Source organism: Aspergillus chevalieri, chromosome 5 (genome assembly GCF_016861735.1).
Source record: "Aspergillus chevalieri M1 DNA, chromosome 5, nearly complete sequence".
In the NCBI taxonomy this organism is placed as follows: Eukaryota; Fungi; Ascomycota; class Eurotiomycetes; order Eurotiales; family Aspergillaceae; genus Aspergillus; species Aspergillus chevalieri.
The window spans coordinates 3,317,391-3,334,293 of NC_057366.1; the positions used below are offsets into that span (position 1 = coordinate 3,317,391).

A 16,903-nucleotide genomic window follows, 5' to 3' on the forward strand; every position below is an offset into this window, starting at 1 on the left:
ATTACGTTAACTAGTTACAGTTGGATTTAGTGGTTGTGTTCATGCCATTACTTGAGGATATACGGTATCACACAGAAGTCCCGACTTCATGTCAGTTACAGTAACATATTGTAACTGGATTGTGCGGATAAGTTCAGTCTACACCATCCACTCCAATTATTCCATTCGGATTATCCAAGTCAGTGCGGATCCTGCATGTATAATCAGCCGCCATTGCAGACTTTCTCGACTTCCACCTGAGCCCGCTCCATTGCGGATTCGGAACAAATTGGAGCGGATATTGCGGACTCGCCGTACCCCTCTACACAGGATGATACGTGTAGGGTAATGACAGTGTAGCGCAAGGTTAGCATTGTATAGCTGGGAGCCCAGAAGAGTCTAGGAACAGCGTATCAATCCATCACCATCGCGAATGTGTACCTCGCAAATAATAAATTAAATATCGTAACATTTAAGCATTTTAGAAGAATGGAGTTGCGAAAAGAGCCAGCAGCAGACTTAGTAAGCCTTTATGAGGGACGCCCATAGTTGATACTGCCGCATTGGATGAAGTAGAAGAGGCAGACGGGGTTGCCGTGCCACTGGGACTACTGGATACTGTGGTCGATGAGCTATCAACGTCGCCGGTGGCAACTGGTCCCCTGCTGGATGCGCTTTCGTCGGGGGTCCGGATGCTTTCAGTCCTAGACACCTCCACCGTGGTTGTGCTCAGTCCAGCTACTGGAGTTGTCGGGGTTGTGCTGGTTGTTTCCCCAGTCCAAGTGCTTATGGCAGCTGTGCTCTCAGTCGTCTGGGTGCTCGTTGTAGTGGCTTCTGTTGAGGCCGTGGTGCTGGTAGCAGTCGTCCCTGCTGTGGTACTTGTGGAAGTCGTCGCCAGACCAGAGCAATAATTCAGGTACTGTGCAAACGTCGGCAACATTCTTTGTGAATATTGATCATCCGAGTCCGAGTCAGCATTATTGCTGATGCACGTCTTACAGAGTCCCAACTCGGCCGTGAAAGAGTCGCTTTCGCACAGCTCCGGCGTCTTCCCGAGTGATTGTGGCATCAGTGCAGCCTCATTACAATCATTATAACATTGACCAGGAATATCCGAGATGTCTCTCTTGGCATTTCGGCTGACGAGGAGGTCCCAGAACGATTTGGTATCGCGTTTCCTCTTAGACGCTGCGGAGCCTGAAACCCGGAAGATGGAGTAGTTCAGACCAAAGTCACCCGGATCAAGGTTGTAATAGTCCTTAGAGATATTGAAGTGGTGACCATTTTCATCAATAGCCACGGATTGGTTGTAAATCAAGGGTGGAGCAGGGATGCAATCCGAGGGGGCGCAGACGTAGCCATCAGCAGGAACACCGGCTTCAGCATTGCAGCCGGCACGGTCACCCGTATGAGGAGGCCGGCAGAGATATCCAGGTGGGCAACCCCAAGTATAGTCTATTGGTAGCTGCGTAGCAGGCGTATAGGTTGGATTGCTGACGAGACTGGAACAGACTGAGATGGAGACGGTGGTAGTGCCGACGGAGCTTTGTGTCAGCGTCATTTCCTGACCGGAGGTGGTCTCAGTCACGGTCGTGGGAGCCATTTCAGTGGTCTCTGAGCCTGATCATGTCAATTCTTGCAACGCCAATCTACATGGGCGGGGAAGATGTACCTGGGGCTGTGACGGTGTCGACTATTGCAGTTGATCCCACAACAGTCACTGTACCACCAGGACGCGTGACAGTCACGGTAGCAGTTGAACCTGGTAGGGTGCTAATGCCCCCAGACAAAGTGACAGTGCTGGCAGGCTGACTGATGAATGTCGTGAGAGTCGACGCTGGAACGGTTGTGACTGGCCCTGGAATAGTGGTGACCGACCCCGGAATAGTTTCGCTCGTCACCATGGTGGTTCCTGGAAAGGTCATTACTGGCGCAGTGACGGTTGACTCGCCCATGGTAATTGTTACTGTGGAGGCGTCCGTGACCGTCGAGCCACCGACAGTAGACGTGACTGTTGAACCGCCGACAGTCGTCGTCACTGTTGGACCGCCGACAGTAGACGTGACCGTTGAACCACCAACAGTAGTCCTCACTGTCGAGGTTGGAACCGATGACTGGTCAATAGTGACAGTTTTCGTCGAGACATCTGTGACAGTCGCTGCAGGGACACTGACGGTATCTGTTACGGTGACCTTTCCTGTCTCAAAAACAGTTCGAGTAACGGTGTCGGTGATTGAATTAGTGACAGTATCCGTGACAGTACCCGCCGGCGCGCCAGTGCAAGTCTCGGAATCACCTAGCCAAACACTAACTCCTACTGTAATCGTGACAGTCACCCGTTCCAATTCTCCTGCTGGCATGCCTCTGATAACAGCCGGCGGCGTCGGGACAGGCGTGAGCATCTCACTGTCGTAGGTTCTTGTAGACCGAGCAAAGGCACTGGTCGCTAACAGCGACAGCCATGCAACTGAAACCGAAGCCCTCATGGTTATCTCTTTTGAAGAAGGATGCTCGCAGGCTGGTGAAGACCCAAAAGATAACAAAGGAAAATACCAAAAAAAAAAAAAAAGCCCTCGACTGAGTCAACAAACAGACGCAATATGGACGGACAGCATCGTGAGGCTCAAATTGGGCACTGCCACCATGCAGTTCAGGACAAGAGTGGAACTCGTATTCGCATGCATTTCAGTTGGCAGGAATAGATGTTTATGGATGTCAATGCCAATTCAGCCGCATGCAAGGCCATCGAGTTCTCGCGATGTCTATCACTGGCAGTCTCGTACTTGACTAGTGTTTCCCCGCTTTTGGTTGTCCACAGCATCCAGATCGCATTATTCCGACTTCAAGACTGTTCATAGAAATGATCAGAGCAGCTCGGATTTGAGATGCATTCGAGGCCGTGCATCGCCATCTGTGGTTGGCTCGGGGCTTCCACGGTGGGGGATCGTCGTGTTCGGGCAGACACGAAGTGATAGAATATCAAAGACATGGAAGCAAAGCCGCATCGTGGGTTGAAACGGAGATTTAGTCCCTCGCCTTCCGGGTCTATCCAAAAGCCTGCATCTAGCGGTCACTGTAGCCCCATGTCAGCAGCTGGGATCCTAGCTCGCCCTTTCCCAGTTGACAACTCAGACAGCGACGAGTGCAACTGCAGCTGCCATCATTTGAAAAATTCCAAAAAAGGAAGAAAATGTTGTTTTTCTTAGCGACGGTTTTCACGCTACTGGCAGTCGTGGTAGACTGCACTGTGGGCGCATGCGGTTCATGGCAGACGCAGATCAACATCTCCATGTGCAACTGGCAAGGACTGCGTGGTAAGTATTTATCTTTTTGCGGCCGCTGTGGTCAGAGTTTTTGAGTACTGATAATAGTAGCCAACGTTCTTCGCGATACGATCTATCTAGATGGAGGACAGTTATGGCTTCAGCAGTATTAGTCACTCCCTTATGGATGTTGATTGGCACTAACAGTTGCAGAGGATTTTCAGACGGCTGCGTTAATCCTATTAATGATGGTAAAGAGTGGATCGAATACAAAAACTGATGAGATATACCCAGCTAACTCAGAGCAGGAAATCTAGAGGGCACCATTTATTACCTTAATCTTTCTACACCTTTCAACACCAGCTCGGATTTCATGAACGTCCTCAAAAATACGAGCGTTGCCGGTGGTGCTGCTAATAACATAGCTCCAAATTACGTTGACGGCGTGATGTTTGCCAACGACGATGAGTTTTACCTCTATGGGTTTGTGGTTCTCACTCATATAGCAAATACTGACTACTGACTAAAATAAACCATTCCAGAGGCAGGGCCCATGCCAAACCGTCCAGTGAACAGCCACCCGATAACGAGGTTCTTGGTTACGAAGCCTACCAGTATGGCCCATATCGTAGTAGCTGGACGCCTGGCTGGCACGAAGGGTACCTTTCTACCAACGTCACAAGATATATCACCAATGGCGCTGGAGTGTCGGCACCCAGCGAGAACCTGGGTTTCTACTTTAGCGGAATGCGCGCCCCGGACTGGGGATATTTTAGCTACGGTTACCCGGAGCCCAACATAACGGCTGATACGCTCATTACCGTGGATATGTCCGTGATGAGGGATGAGAAGTGGTACAATCATACACTACCAAGCTATGTCCCTGGCCGTGCTAATGCAGAGCTGGTTTGGGTGCCTGTGTCTGATTCTGGAGTTCTGGTGGCCATTGGGGGAGTGGTTAATCCAATTGAAATGTGGCGAAACGGGCTGGACAAATCGCAGACGGCAGAGAGCAAAAGAGTCAGCCCGACATTTATGGACACGGTCTCCGTTTACGATGTGAAGAGTCAAACATGGTATCTCCAAAACACGACGGGTGATACGCCGCCACAGTTGACGCAGTTCTGCTCTGTGCTTGCTAGCGCGGCCGACGGCTCCTCGCATAATATCTATATCTACGGTGGGTACAGTGGTCTCGTCTATGACGAGAATGCGTCAGATGATGTATATATCCTGTCTCTGCCTTCCTTTAAATGGATCAAGGCGTACAGCGGCACAAACACACACGGACGAGTTGGGCATCGATGCATCAAAGTATATCCAGACCAGATGCTGGCGCTTGGGGGAATGCGTATCGATTCAACGCACTGTCTAGAGGATGGTGTCATCGTCAATTTTAACCTCAACAGCCTACGGTTTGAGGACTATGATCCCACTCAGTGGGGTGAGTATCAAGTGCCTGATATTGTAACAGCAGAAATTGGAGGAAGGTAAATAAACAATTGACAAATACCCCAGGAGAAATTCATGGCTCACTCCTCATGTAGCTCTTCAGGAGGTGCAACCACCACTGCCCCATCATCATGGACCAACACCTCTCTAGCCGGAATGTTTGACAAGAAGTACAGCAAGACAATCGAAACCTTCTGGCCCTATAAAAATGGCTCCAGTACCGCCGGAAGAAACTCCAAAAGTGGCGGACTTGCCACCTGGGCTGCCGCAGTGATCGGTGTGCTCTGCGGTCTCTTCGGCATTGCGCTCCTTGCAGTAGGGCTCTGGTTGTGTCGCCGACGTCGCAATCAACGCCGTGCTGTAGCAGTCGCGGCTACAACGGAGAGCGATACCAAGGAAAAGCCTCAATCGATGTATTCAGGCGGACCGACCTCCCCCGGCCCTGGTCCAGTATCTGAATCCACAGGCGTAGAAACGACGCAGGATTCAGCCCTCACTTCGGTAACTCCTGGTACAGTTGAATCCGGAGGAGACGAGGTATATGAGTTGCATGGTATTTACCTCGTCTAACTACATAAGAGATCTCGCTTAATGCTAACTCCGACATTCAGATTCCTCGCCCGTCGAACTTCCTACGCAGTTTAACGTTTCCCGTTCCACGCCCAGTATGTCCCAACAGCTGGGTCCAGTGCGAGACTCCCACTCTCCAGTCTCCCTACACACTCGTGGTGAGTCTGACTCGGGACATTCCTATCCGCCATCGCACTACCGGCGCCCATCATCACTCTCGACAGCACCGTCCTTCTCGATCGATAATGTGGTCACCGGCCGGTCGTCGTATTTCCAGGAATCTTTGGACAATGAGAACATGCAGCGCCCACGTCATCGATCTGAGATTTCAAACGCGAGTGTCAGTTCAGATGAGAGAGGATGAGTTGGGGGCAGCGAAACGATCCACGAACATGAATCATAATCTATATATAACCGCGACCTTTGTAATACAGTTTGTCATTTCCATATGGCTTTGGATAACTATATCCCGGCTTCTTCTGATCCTTGAGGAGTCCCTGGACCTCTCTCGCCTTGGAGATGGAGGATCATGAGGCTGTTAAGACTGGGCTGTGCAGTTAACCCTGAAACACTGCCCCAAGGCCAAGCGGTCTCAGCGGGCCGATCGGCGCCAACGGTACATATATACAAGCCACATGAACATATTAAATTGTTTGACATTCAAGCTTGGAGTGATAATCTCTATAGTGTTTGATTTCTATTAATCACCATCTTTTGCCATCACTCTAGACCCAAACCACATCATCATTATGGCCGACAGATATGATGAATACGCCGAATATGACCCGGATTTGATACTGACTCCCGAATTCCAACTCCTCCAAAACCTCGTCAAGAACCCTAATGACTCACCCGAAGAAGCAGTTCAGCAAGTTGTAGAACTTACAAAAGCAGAAGCCTTATCTGGTAAATGGCCCGAAAATACAATCGGTGGAGATTTCGCCTGGAACATTAGCCACCTTGCTCTCGATATCGCAACAAATACCAAGCCTGAAAATCAGCTTAATCTCCTTGACTTCCTGAAGAAGCTTCAGAAGGTTGCAGTCATGGATCCAAGGACAGGAGAGCAGCTGATGCATGATCATGAGAAGTTGTGGACGGAACTTCCATGTGTCGGTTACTATTCTTCTGGCTTGCAAGATTTTTGTAAGTATAATTTTTCCCTTATTGATGCTTAGTTGCTGATGCATGCATCACTAGCGCATTTTACCCAACATACGCCCGAAGAAATGGAAAAGTGGGAGAATAGAAACACCTTTTTTGCAAGGGCTACTGCTACATCCAAGCCCCTTGATGATAAGTCTGACAGTTTCGACCCATTGGACTTCTCTCTCCTTGCTTACTTTGAATTGAATGGAGCCTTTGAGCCTGAGGATGTTTATGAAACGGCTGTGCGGACAGTATGCATATGGTATATACATGCGGCTGAGAAGCTGTGGTATAATTGCAGGATGGGGAGAGATCATACCAATGAGAATACCCCTGATAGAAAATTTGATCTGAACAAATGGGGGTTTTGGAAACGGGAGTTGATCGCTGCGAGCGGCGTCTATGAGGAAGGTGGGACGCAGAAGTTGATCAAAGAGGCGATGGAGTGTAGATTGTATGGATGGCTCAAAATAAAAGTTCTATTGTGAAGTCCGGTGATATTTATTGCATTAACCGAACACGCGGTTGATCTATGTGGCATGCATAAATCGGCACCTAAAACAGTTACCTGGAAATGATCATAGAACAGTCTCATAGCATACAAAAATTTAGAATATTTGATCGTATTCGCATTCTTAAACCATTCATCATCTGCCATTCAAAATATAAGTGAGCTCACGAGCTATAGACTCAGCCCGCAGCCCCGTCTGCGGGCCCTAGCATCAGCCCAAAGCTCGTTCATGGGCTGGGCCGAGTTTAGCGCATGACGGACCGCCAGTAGGCATACAGTAATCTACCCTTGAAGTTAGTTGTGATCACCAAATAAATATAGACTGTGCTTACCCTCCGTCGTTCATTAGAGGGGCTTCGCTCCTGCACGGTATAACTATATCCCCAAACACGAGTGCCTCTGTACCATGCCTTGGTAATAACCTCGACTGCAGTACTCTTCGAATTTGAATAGATGGTAGTAGTTAGGTTACTGTGCTCTGTTTAAAAAGGTCAATCACCCTTTGGGACAATCGAGGAGGAACTTCAACTTCCACTGAGGATCCCACCTGCGTTTCGGTAGTGCTGGTCTTTCCCCAAGTGAAGTCCGTTGATGCACTAATATCTGTCCAATCTCACCCTCTGAGACCCATGGTATACCAGCCTTGAAACTTGCCCCCATCGAAATAGTGAACCCTGCATGAAATTCAAATGAGGCCGTCTCGGAAACCGTTCGACTCATGTTTGCAGTCAGTCTCGAAGTAGCATGGGAATGATTGGTCACATCAACAGGGTAAGGTATTATTATTATTATTATTATTTAATCAAGTTTATTGTCCATACCGAGCCCTAGAGCTATGATAGACCATGATTCGTGGACTCGAGGTCAGTGGCTATTCTACAGTCTCTTGTCCCTATAGGTTCCTGAGGCGTTAGCCCCCTTCTATCATCTTTCCGATCCTTTTCCTCGCCCCAGACCGCCTGTATGCGCAGGGCTTTTGAGCACAATGCTCTCCTTGTGTTTTGGAGCAAGATGGGTGTGGCCTAGGCTGACTCTCAGCCTTGGGCTACCCTCCCTGCTACCCCTCTCCTGTTCTAACTGCTTCCTCCAGTGCTTCCAGTCCCCATTCGTCATCTCTTCGGGCCCTTTCCGCCGTCTGCTGTAGGTGCGCCCGGGGTAGGGCTATGCTGGTGCTGGCTAGGAATTGTAGCAATGCCCTCGTAGCTTTGGGCTCTCCTAGGAGTCGTCCTTGTGGATATTCTTCTGCAGTGGTGGGTCTCATGACTCCGTCATTCTCTAGGTCCTTGTAGAGCCTGTTTCGTTGGTGTCGCCATTCCCGACATTCAAAGAGAAGATGGTGTATTGTCTCCCTTGATATACCGCATCCCTCACAGGTTGCATCCTCCCGGACCTGGATCCGATGTAGGTATGTTCCTATAGCTGCATGTCCTGACTTCAGTTGAAAATAACGGCTTGCTAGGTGCTTGGGAGCTATTGCAGCTGCCAGGTCGAGCCGCCAGTTCCTCTGTGGCCTGTACGTTCGTTTACCTTGTTGGGATCGCTGTCCAACTTCCTTGTTGAGCCATCTCTGCCTTTGTGCTATAATGGCTTCTGTTCGGGCTCTACAGGTGAAGGCCAGGGATATCTCTCTTGGGCCTCTTCCTGGTGGCTTACCGGCTGCCTGTTTTGCTGCCTGGTCAGCTCTCTCATTCCCTTCTATCCCTGCATGTCCCGGCACCCATTGGATAGTGGTTTGGCAACCTCGGGCATGTAGTCTCTTGGCTATAGCATGTGCTTGGATCACTAATGCTTGGCCTGGCCCTGGCTGGGTGTGTCGCATCCTTGCAATGGCTGCTTGGGAGTCCAACAGGATAGTGACTGGTCTTTGATCTCCCACTTTCTCTGCTAACTGGAGTGCTCGCACAACCCCCAGAAGCTCTGCATCAAAGACCTCACATCCCTTGCCTAATGGGAACCCCCGGGTCTTCCATGTTCCTCCCGGCTCTTGCCAGGCAATCCCTGCCCCGCTTTTGCCATTCTCTAATCTTGATCCATCTGACCAGATTGCTAGCTCTGGAGGGAGAGATTGCGCTGCTGCTAGGGCCTCTGGACCTGGTAGCATCTCTATTTGGCCTGGGAACTGGTTACTGGTTGTCTGTGTTGTGCTCTCAAAGCCCCCAGATGGGTCCACTGGTAGAATATTGGCTAGTTGTCGAGCAAGGTGTTGTCCCAGGGACCATGGGCCTCGGTTGTTTCTCTCAGCCCATTGTCGGTTCCCTGGGGTCTGTTCCCCAGGTTGGGCGTGCTGATCCCCTTCCCGGAAGCTCACTGGGAGGATCTCCTTAGCTGGGTGGTTCTCCGGTAAGCTGAGCAGCCGGGTAGTGTATTTCAATTGTCGGGCCTCCACTAGGGCCTCTGCTGGTGCCAGGCCCGCTTCGCGAACTAGTGGCCCTACAGGAGTGGATTTCAACATGCCGGTGATTGCACGGGCCTGTCGATTGATCATGAGCTGTATACCCACTAGCCGATCCTTCTGACCCTGCCACCAGAGCTCTGCTCCATACAGGGCTACTGATTGCACTGCTGCTACTTGAACCTGACGAGCTAGCCCTGGGGCAAGTCCATGACTCTGGCATAGGCGTTGTACTCTGTTTTCTGCAGCCCGTGCCTTGCGCATACAGGTCTGATAGTGGGCTTTGAGATTCAGCCCAGAATCAAGCCAGACACCAAGCCATCGCGTTGCCTCTAAATTGAAGGGCACACAGTGGCCATCTACCTCCACTTGTGCTCGTCGAATCTGATCTTTCAGTTCCTGGCCCCGTTTGCGAGTGAGCAGGATTGCTTCTGTTTTTCCTGCATCAAACTGGACCACATTATCATGCCCCCATTCAATGGCCACCTTGGCTGCTTTTTGCAGTTTGTCACAGACTTCTTTGACAGAGTGTCCTGAGGCAAGCAGACCTATGTCATCTGCAAATGAGAGACACCGGATACCATTCACTCCCCTCTCAATTGCATCAAATACACCGCTGAGGTAGATAATGAGGAGAATTGGTGACACTGGCGAGCCCTGTGGCACCCCTGAGTTAATTGGGTGTGCTGGGCACTGTGTGTTGTCGATCTGTAACTGTACCCATCTGTCGGTCAGGAAGGACTGTACCACAGGGTAAGGTATTGGCGTAGTGCCAATAGGCCGAGCGTCTGCAATATCGTACTCCACGCGATCAATTTCTGTGTCTTCAAAGAGAAATGAGAAGTATTGATCGTCATATTTCTCAGCATTCGCAGGAAAGTTTCAAACCGTGTTAGGTTTGACTTGGGCCGTAATCACCCTCCCCTCTGAGGGAGAACAGAGTCGGAAGCTTCCAAGTAAATTGCCGTCACTAGGTTCCAGAACGAAATGCTGATCGTCATAGTCCTTGCTAAAAATGCCAACTTCATCTGCACGGCAGAAGATGACTTTTCCATGGTTCGCTGGGAGCGCGCTCTTGATATCGGAACAAGAAACGCTGCTCCTGCTGCGAAGGCAACCGAGGTGTAATTCTTCTAAAAGCATCTGGGGCGTGGGGGGAGCATTTCTCTGTACCCAGAGATGTACCCTTGGTGGGTAATTGCGGATGAAACTGATCGAAGTAGTTCGAAAGTTCTTTTATGCATGTAACTGACTACACTCTCAGAATCCATGACACACGAACTGGGACAGTGTACAAAATTATGTATACTGACACGCATCTTGCTCTGATTATACATATCATCCACCATTTGCGAGACAACCCATTTCCCAACATTGAGATTGAGAAGTCCGTCAAATCTTACGCAACCTCCTTTACGTCTCTCTCCAAGGAACAATACGAGAAAGAAAGTTTACCGCGCTACTTCATTATCGATAAACGCGCGCAATCCTCTTCTAACATAATATGCAGTGGGCATGCTATCTCGACGGTGGAAGCATAGCAATAGGCACCGAAGATGGAGGTGCTGTAATTTTCAAGGTTGATATGGCCATACGACTGATAGTTTTGTCTTTTGTCACTCAACCCGAAAGCAAGGGATATGTGTCCGTTTCAGCAACCCCAGTATCGCTAAAGTCACTTTCTTGCAATAGCTTGGGTTCACGGAATTACAACCCGGCATGCTCTGTCTACGAGTGAGGCCTGTATTCATTAAAGTCATCTGGGCTTTCTGCTTGCTTTTTCATGGCAAGTAATGCAAGCGAGCTAAACTATTCACGAGCGCGATTGAAACTGCAGCGCCAAATCAGCCAGCAATCAGCTATATACTTGATCCATCATGCGGGCAAGGAGCTCACGAGAAGCCGTCAGCGGAGATACAATTGGATTTTAGAAAACGAGTTAGATGTATGTAAAGCTCATGGCTGATTATACCTGCACACTTGTATATGGAAAGACGACCGTAGCATAACCCTCATTGTAGACCTAGGATTGAACTAACCAGATCAGGTTAGCGCGAGCCAATAATACATCATGGCCGCGGCGAAACGAGCCCGAAGATCGCAAGAGCACCAGAGGGGAAAACAACACTCTGCGCTTTGTCAAAATGGGAAAAGGTGAGTATTCAACTGTGACAATTGCTTGCGCATACCACAGTTCTCGTTGCTAACTGTTTCTTTTTCTATAGGAACGGATAAACTCTACGTATGTCACGCCTTGACCAGACCGAAACAGCCAGCGCTTCGATAAGAAACATCGCTAACGGTTCTCGAATTGAATAGATCACCCACTCAGAATGGGCCTCCGAAGACGCATATTCAGCTAGCGCCGGCGCCGGCGTCGGAAAAGCGCGCAAAGGCGACGGTCAAGCTGCCTTCAGACGCCTCCCCTTTAACTTCTGCTCCCTCTCCCTCCAACCATACCAACACCCCGTCTGCACTCCCTCCGGAACAATCTTCGACCTCACCAACATCCTCCCCTGGATCAAAGAGCGTGGAACTAACCCGGTCGACGGAACGCCGCTGAAAAGTTCGGACCTGATCAAGCTGAATATCGCGAAGAATGAGTCCGGGGAGTATGTCGATCCGGTCACGTATAAGGTCCTCACGGATAATACGCATATTGTTGCACTTCGGAATACGGGGAATGTATTTGCGTGGGATACGGTTGAGAGGTTGAATATTAAGGGGAAGTTGTGGAGAGATTTGGTTACGGATGAGGAGTTTGGGAGGAAGGATATTATTACGTTGCAGGATCCGCAGAATATTGAGGGCCGGAATTTGAACTCGTTTCATTACATGAAGACGGGGGAGACTCCGGTGACAGAGCACGACTCTGCGGAGAACGTGAATACGAATGCACTGGGTAGTGCTGCGAAAATTGTCAAGGCGAAGGAAGCTGTGGCCAAAGCTCGCGCGGAGAGAGCCCAGCAGGCTGGTTCTGCTGGTTCCAAGGCGTTATCGAAGACTGGAAGCGCAGTGGGTGCGAAAGCGGCCTCACAGAAAGCGCAACAGCCAGGAAAAGTGACGCCGTATAATGCCGCGCGATACACGACGGGTTTGGCGGCTGCTTCGCTTACCAGCACGGGGATGACGCCTCATACGTCTGGTGAGCTGGCACTTCTCTCAGATGAAGAGTATATGTTGAAGCGAGGTCGCGTCAAGCACAAGGGTTATGCTCGTATCTCGACTACTTCTGGGGATTTGAACTTGGAGCTGCATACCGAGTATGCGCCTAAGGCCGTGTGGAATTTCCTCAAGTTGGCCAAAAAGGGATACTACAAGGATGTTACGTTCCATCGGAACATCAAAGGCTTCATGGCTCAGGGTGGTGATCCGACTGGAACTGGCAGGGGAGGAGAGAGTATATGGGGCAAGTATTTCAACGACGAGTTCGAAGGACCTTTGAAGCATGACTCTCGGGGAACTGTCAGTATGGCAAATAAGGGGAAGAACACAAACAGCAGTCAATTGTGAGTTTCTAGTCTTATCCTCCTATCGTTTGCGCGCTAACCTTTCCAGCTTTATTGCTTATCGCGCCCTGCCTCACCTCAATAATAAGCACACCATCTTTGCTCACATCATCGACGATCCAACCCCTTCATCCACTACGCTTAATAGTCTAGAAATGCACCCTGTCAACCCAACGACAAACCGACCGACCCCCGACGTCCGGATCAAAGACGTGACAATCTTCGTCGATCCATTCGAGGAATTCCTCAAGGAGAAACAAACACAAGAAGCGATTGACAAGGGCCAAACTCCACGAACAGCAGAAGAGGAAGAACAGGATGCGCGACGAGAGGAAGATGATCGCGTGACCTGGACAGGGAAGAGAGTCCGTGGTGCTGGAGAAACAACCACGGATGACAGCTCTGGGGGAGGAGTCGGAAAATATCTGAAAGCTACTCTTGCTGAGCGGACGGGCCAGGGCCAAGAGGAAGATGAGATAGTCGAGTTTGTGGACGAGGAGCCGGAGCCGGAACCTGTGAGGAAAAAGGTTAAAGGGACAGGGGGATTTGGGGATTTCAGCTCGTGGTGAATCATCAGTAGTATTTGACTCCTTGATATGTTGTGATATAGATCTACAAAGTATCTACTTTGATAATCGCTTGGGATACCCGTACTCCGGCTTCCATTCGTGCGAATCAGCAGAAGTAATATCCGGAGTCGCACACTATGCAGTACTACTCTCCATAGTCTCGCGTGTCAAACTCTACAAGGAATAGGCCAAATATAGAATGGTGACGATTTCCCATCCCTTTTACAAGAAGTTGGCCGTTTGCATGATTTGTAGTACTCCGTCGTAGCCGGAGTGATTGGGTATAGTTACCACTACGCCCCTTTAACCACTATGCTCCCCGTACGGAGTCCATGACAGTCGTTCAACCATTGTTAAAAATGCACGAAATTCCCTAGTTTTCCAGGTCATTTCTGGCTTTTCCGGAGTTTTTCGATTAGCAGCTCTAGAACATTTCCAATTATCAACGTGACTCCACCGGTTCAGCGTCTACTCGACCTTCTCCCCCCCGATTTCTTCTCTCCGCCTTCCAGGGACCATCACCACTACACCCACTTCCTACTCCTACCACTACCACTACCACTACCACTACCACTACTACTATCTCTACACCCTTTGTCTATCATCAATCCATCATCCTCATCGTCGCTCTCTGTGTATTATATCCTTAGTGAGTATATTAATCTCTCTCTCTGCTCTGTCTGAATTCAACGTGCTCTGTTCTGCCCGCGTCCCCAGTGGGGGTTCATCCGAAGTAACTGGAGAGTCCAATGCTTGTTCCCTGTTGCTGTTTCATGATTAATTTATCTGCCCATTGGAATCACAATTGCCTGTTCTATTCTACATATCTTCTATCTATCCTGTTCTATCGTTGTGATGTAAGAGGCCGGGTGTATGGTCGCTTGATCTCACCCAGACTCCATTACCTGTTTCCATTGCGTTGCGTTACAACCTGCCGTCGGACTTCTACGAATTCACCAGTCTCAGACACAGTAAGAATCTGTAGATCCAAATTAACTGACTGAATTTTCTGTTATACTCTCCAGCTCGATTGCCGTCGCTTCCGCAGCAATTTAATACCCAGGATTATCTCGGCGCTCCTCCACTTCTCCCTCTCCTACGTCAGCGCGCTCTTTGCCCACTTCGTTAACTGTATCCCGCGCTTTCGCCCTACCTTTTCACCACCCCGGCCCCCGAATCCCTTCCAACCTTCAAGCTGGCAGGGAATAAGCGCAGAAGTTCTTACCAGGGTGGGTTGCTGAACAGAATGTTCAGTGGCTCCTCGAGCCCACCCAAGGACAAGACCGATTCCATTCCACATTCCAACAGCATCGACACTCCTTCCTCCTCTCTAGCCGTTCCCGCCGAAGACAGCACCGTGTCTACCAAAAAGTTCTCCCCTCCCACTGGGTTCTTTAGCCGCAGAACCAGCGAAGACCAGAGCAACCCAGGTGGTGAGAAGAAACGCAGGAGTAGCACTGTTACTAAGGCGGCTACCTTTTTCAGTAACGCAAAACAGTCGTTGACCCTCAGCACTCAGCGCGAGGAAAACAGCAACGGGTCGCCAACTTCGCCCAATCCACTGCAGAAACTCGGGAATATGGATGCTGCATTAAGTGTTCCCCAAGGGTCAGGCAATAACTCCGCGGGTGAATCGATACCCACGGCGCGTTCATCATTCAGAGTCGGCGTCACGGAAGATCGGAATCGAAAATGTCGTCGTACAATGGAAGATACCCACGCCTACCTGTACAATTTCCTGGGAACCCCCGCCCCGTCTACGCGCAACGATGTCAACGGTACCGACCAAGATGTGTCCCCCACGGCGCCCACTTTCAACTCCACCGTCGAAACAGATAACGGTTACTTTGCCATTTTCGATGGCCACGCAGGCACTTTCGCAGCCGAATGGTGTGGGAAAAAGCTGCATCACGTTCTCCAGGATGTTATGCGGAAAAACCCCAATGCGCCCGTTCCCGAACTCCTCGACCAGACCTTTACCAGTGTTGATCAGCAGCTGGAGAAGCTACCCTTGAAGAACAGTGGATGTACCGCAGTTATTGCTCTGCTCAGATGGGAGGACCGGGTTCCCAACTCACATTCGGCCACTGGTACCGCTGCACTTGCGCCCGTAGCCGCCGCGGAGACGACAAAGAGCGAAGGCGAAAATGCTCAGTCCGATCCTGCAACCGTGCTTCCCAAGCTTCAAGAGAAAGCTAGCCGTCAACGTGTGCTGTATACCGCCAACGTTGGTGATGCGCGTGCCATTCTTTGTCGCAATGGCAAGGCACTCCGTCTTTCATACGACCATAAGGGCAGTGATGAGAACGAAGGGAAACGGATAGCAAGCGCAGGCGGATTAGTTCTCAACAACCGTGTTAACGGTGTTCTTGCTGTGACCAGAGCGTTGGGTGACGCGTACCTCAAGGATCTTGTCACAGGGCATCCCTATACCACGGAGACAGTCATTCAGCCGGACGCTGATGAGTTTGTTATTTTGGCCTGCGATGGAGTATGTCCTCCCCGTGTTTATTCCATTTGAGTCCTACTAACGAATGTAGCTTTGGGATGTCTGCAGTGACCAGGAAGCCGTGGAACTCATCCGTAACGTTACCGACGCCCAAGAGGCCTCCAAGATTCTGGTCGACCATGCGCTTGCGCGATTTAGCACAGACAACCTCTCGTGTATGGTTATTCGCTTTGACTCGAGCCGCGTCAAGGACGTAATCAACCAAGCCGTTGAGCCGATCGGTGTAGATGGGGATCCGGCAACCGCCAACCAGAGCGTCAGCGAAGCCGACAAGATCGTCGAAGGAACCCGACAGAGCATGGCCAATGCAGGAATCACCGATGACTCTGAAAATGCGCAAAAGGTCAACGAAGAGATCATCCGGAGGATGTCAACCGACGAGCCTGGTCCAGAGTTGTCAGTCAACGAGCATACCGATGTCCCGCCGGAGACTGGTGAGAAGAAGCCCGAGACTGAAAACAAGGACGGCAAGGATACCTGAGCATTCATACAATTTCTTTCATTCGGGACTGGCATTACATTCAGGGATAGAGAGACCTTGAGTCGGATCAGGTAATGGAGTTCTGAAATGGCTTTGTCTTTTTATTTGCTTTTTTATCGTTACCTCTGTTGAGATCGATCATGAGGCACTCACTCATGGCCAGGACTGGCCAGATCACTCACTATGTTCTTGGAAGAGAAACTATTCATGGTTTTGCATGTTTTCATTTTTTTCTTATCTTTTTTTCCCATTTACCATTCAACCATGTGTGATTCTATCTTCTCTTTCCCTTCCTTTTCCCCGGTTGTTATTTCTTCTATTCCCGCTTTCATATCGCCTCGCTCTTGCTAGAGGCAGTCAATTTTGATGCCCATGTTATTTTTATTTCTCTCTTCTTCGTCGACCACTGTCTTTGTACGGCTATTGGATACATCTTGATGTAAATTCAATTTACAAATTTGAGGTTGGGACATTTACCGGTTGGTTATGGAGTAGCGGTTCTGCTTGCAAATCAAATAC

General features: G+C 49.9%; 5 protein-coding genes across 5 annotated transcripts; 4 read left to right on the plus strand and 1 right to left on the minus strand.

Moving 5' to 3' along the window:
* Window positions 1-460: 460 nt before the first annotated feature.
* On the minus strand, window positions 461-2,465 carry ACHE_51158A (uncharacterized protein; the record flags this gene model as incomplete). Its single annotated transcript, XM_043280954.1, has 2 exons — window positions 461-1,599; window positions 1,652-2,465. The coding sequence occupies 2 exons, from the start codon at window positions 2,463-2,465 to the stop codon at window positions 461-463; spliced, it is 1,953 nt and encodes a 650-aa protein (XP_043138482.1).
* Window positions 2,466-3,169: 704 nt separating this feature from the next.
* Window positions 3,170-5,628, plus strand: ACHE_51159S (uncharacterized protein; the record flags this gene model as incomplete). The annotated part of the gene is made up of 7 exons (XM_043280955.1): window positions 3,170-3,293; window positions 3,354-3,408; window positions 3,456-3,493; window positions 3,551-3,725; window positions 3,785-4,686; window positions 4,798-5,247; window positions 5,306-5,628. 7 exons carry the CDS (start codon window positions 3,170-3,172, stop codon window positions 5,626-5,628), a joined length of 2,067 nt encoding a protein of 688 aa, XP_043138483.1.
* Window positions 5,629-6,013: 385 nt separating this feature from the next.
* On the plus strand, window positions 6,014-6,901 carry ACHE_51160S (DUF3632 domain-containing protein; the record flags this gene model as incomplete). The annotated part of the gene is made up of 2 exons (XM_043280956.1): window positions 6,014-6,410; window positions 6,465-6,901. The coding sequence occupies 2 exons, from the start codon at window positions 6,014-6,016 to the stop codon at window positions 6,899-6,901; spliced, it is 834 nt and encodes a 277-aa protein (XP_043138484.1).
* A 4,559-nt stretch (window positions 6,902-11,460) lies between these two features.
* Window positions 11,461-13,394, plus strand: CYP8 (PPIL2 family peptidylprolyl isomerase; the record flags this gene model as incomplete). Its single annotated transcript, XM_043280957.1, has 4 exons — window positions 11,461-11,470; window positions 11,542-11,558; window positions 11,636-12,825; window positions 12,875-13,394. 4 exons carry the CDS (start codon window positions 11,461-11,463, stop codon window positions 13,392-13,394), a joined length of 1,737 nt encoding a protein of 578 aa, XP_043138485.1.
* A 1,246-nt stretch (window positions 13,395-14,640) lies between these two features.
* Window positions 14,641-16,384, plus strand: ptcG (type 2C protein phosphatase PTC1; the record flags this gene model as incomplete). The annotated part of the gene is made up of 2 exons (XM_043280958.1): window positions 14,641-15,885; window positions 15,935-16,384. The coding sequence occupies 2 exons, from the start codon at window positions 14,641-14,643 to the stop codon at window positions 16,382-16,384; spliced, it is 1,695 nt and encodes a 564-aa protein (XP_043138486.1).
* Between the last annotated feature and the right edge of the window lie 519 nt (window positions 16,385-16,903).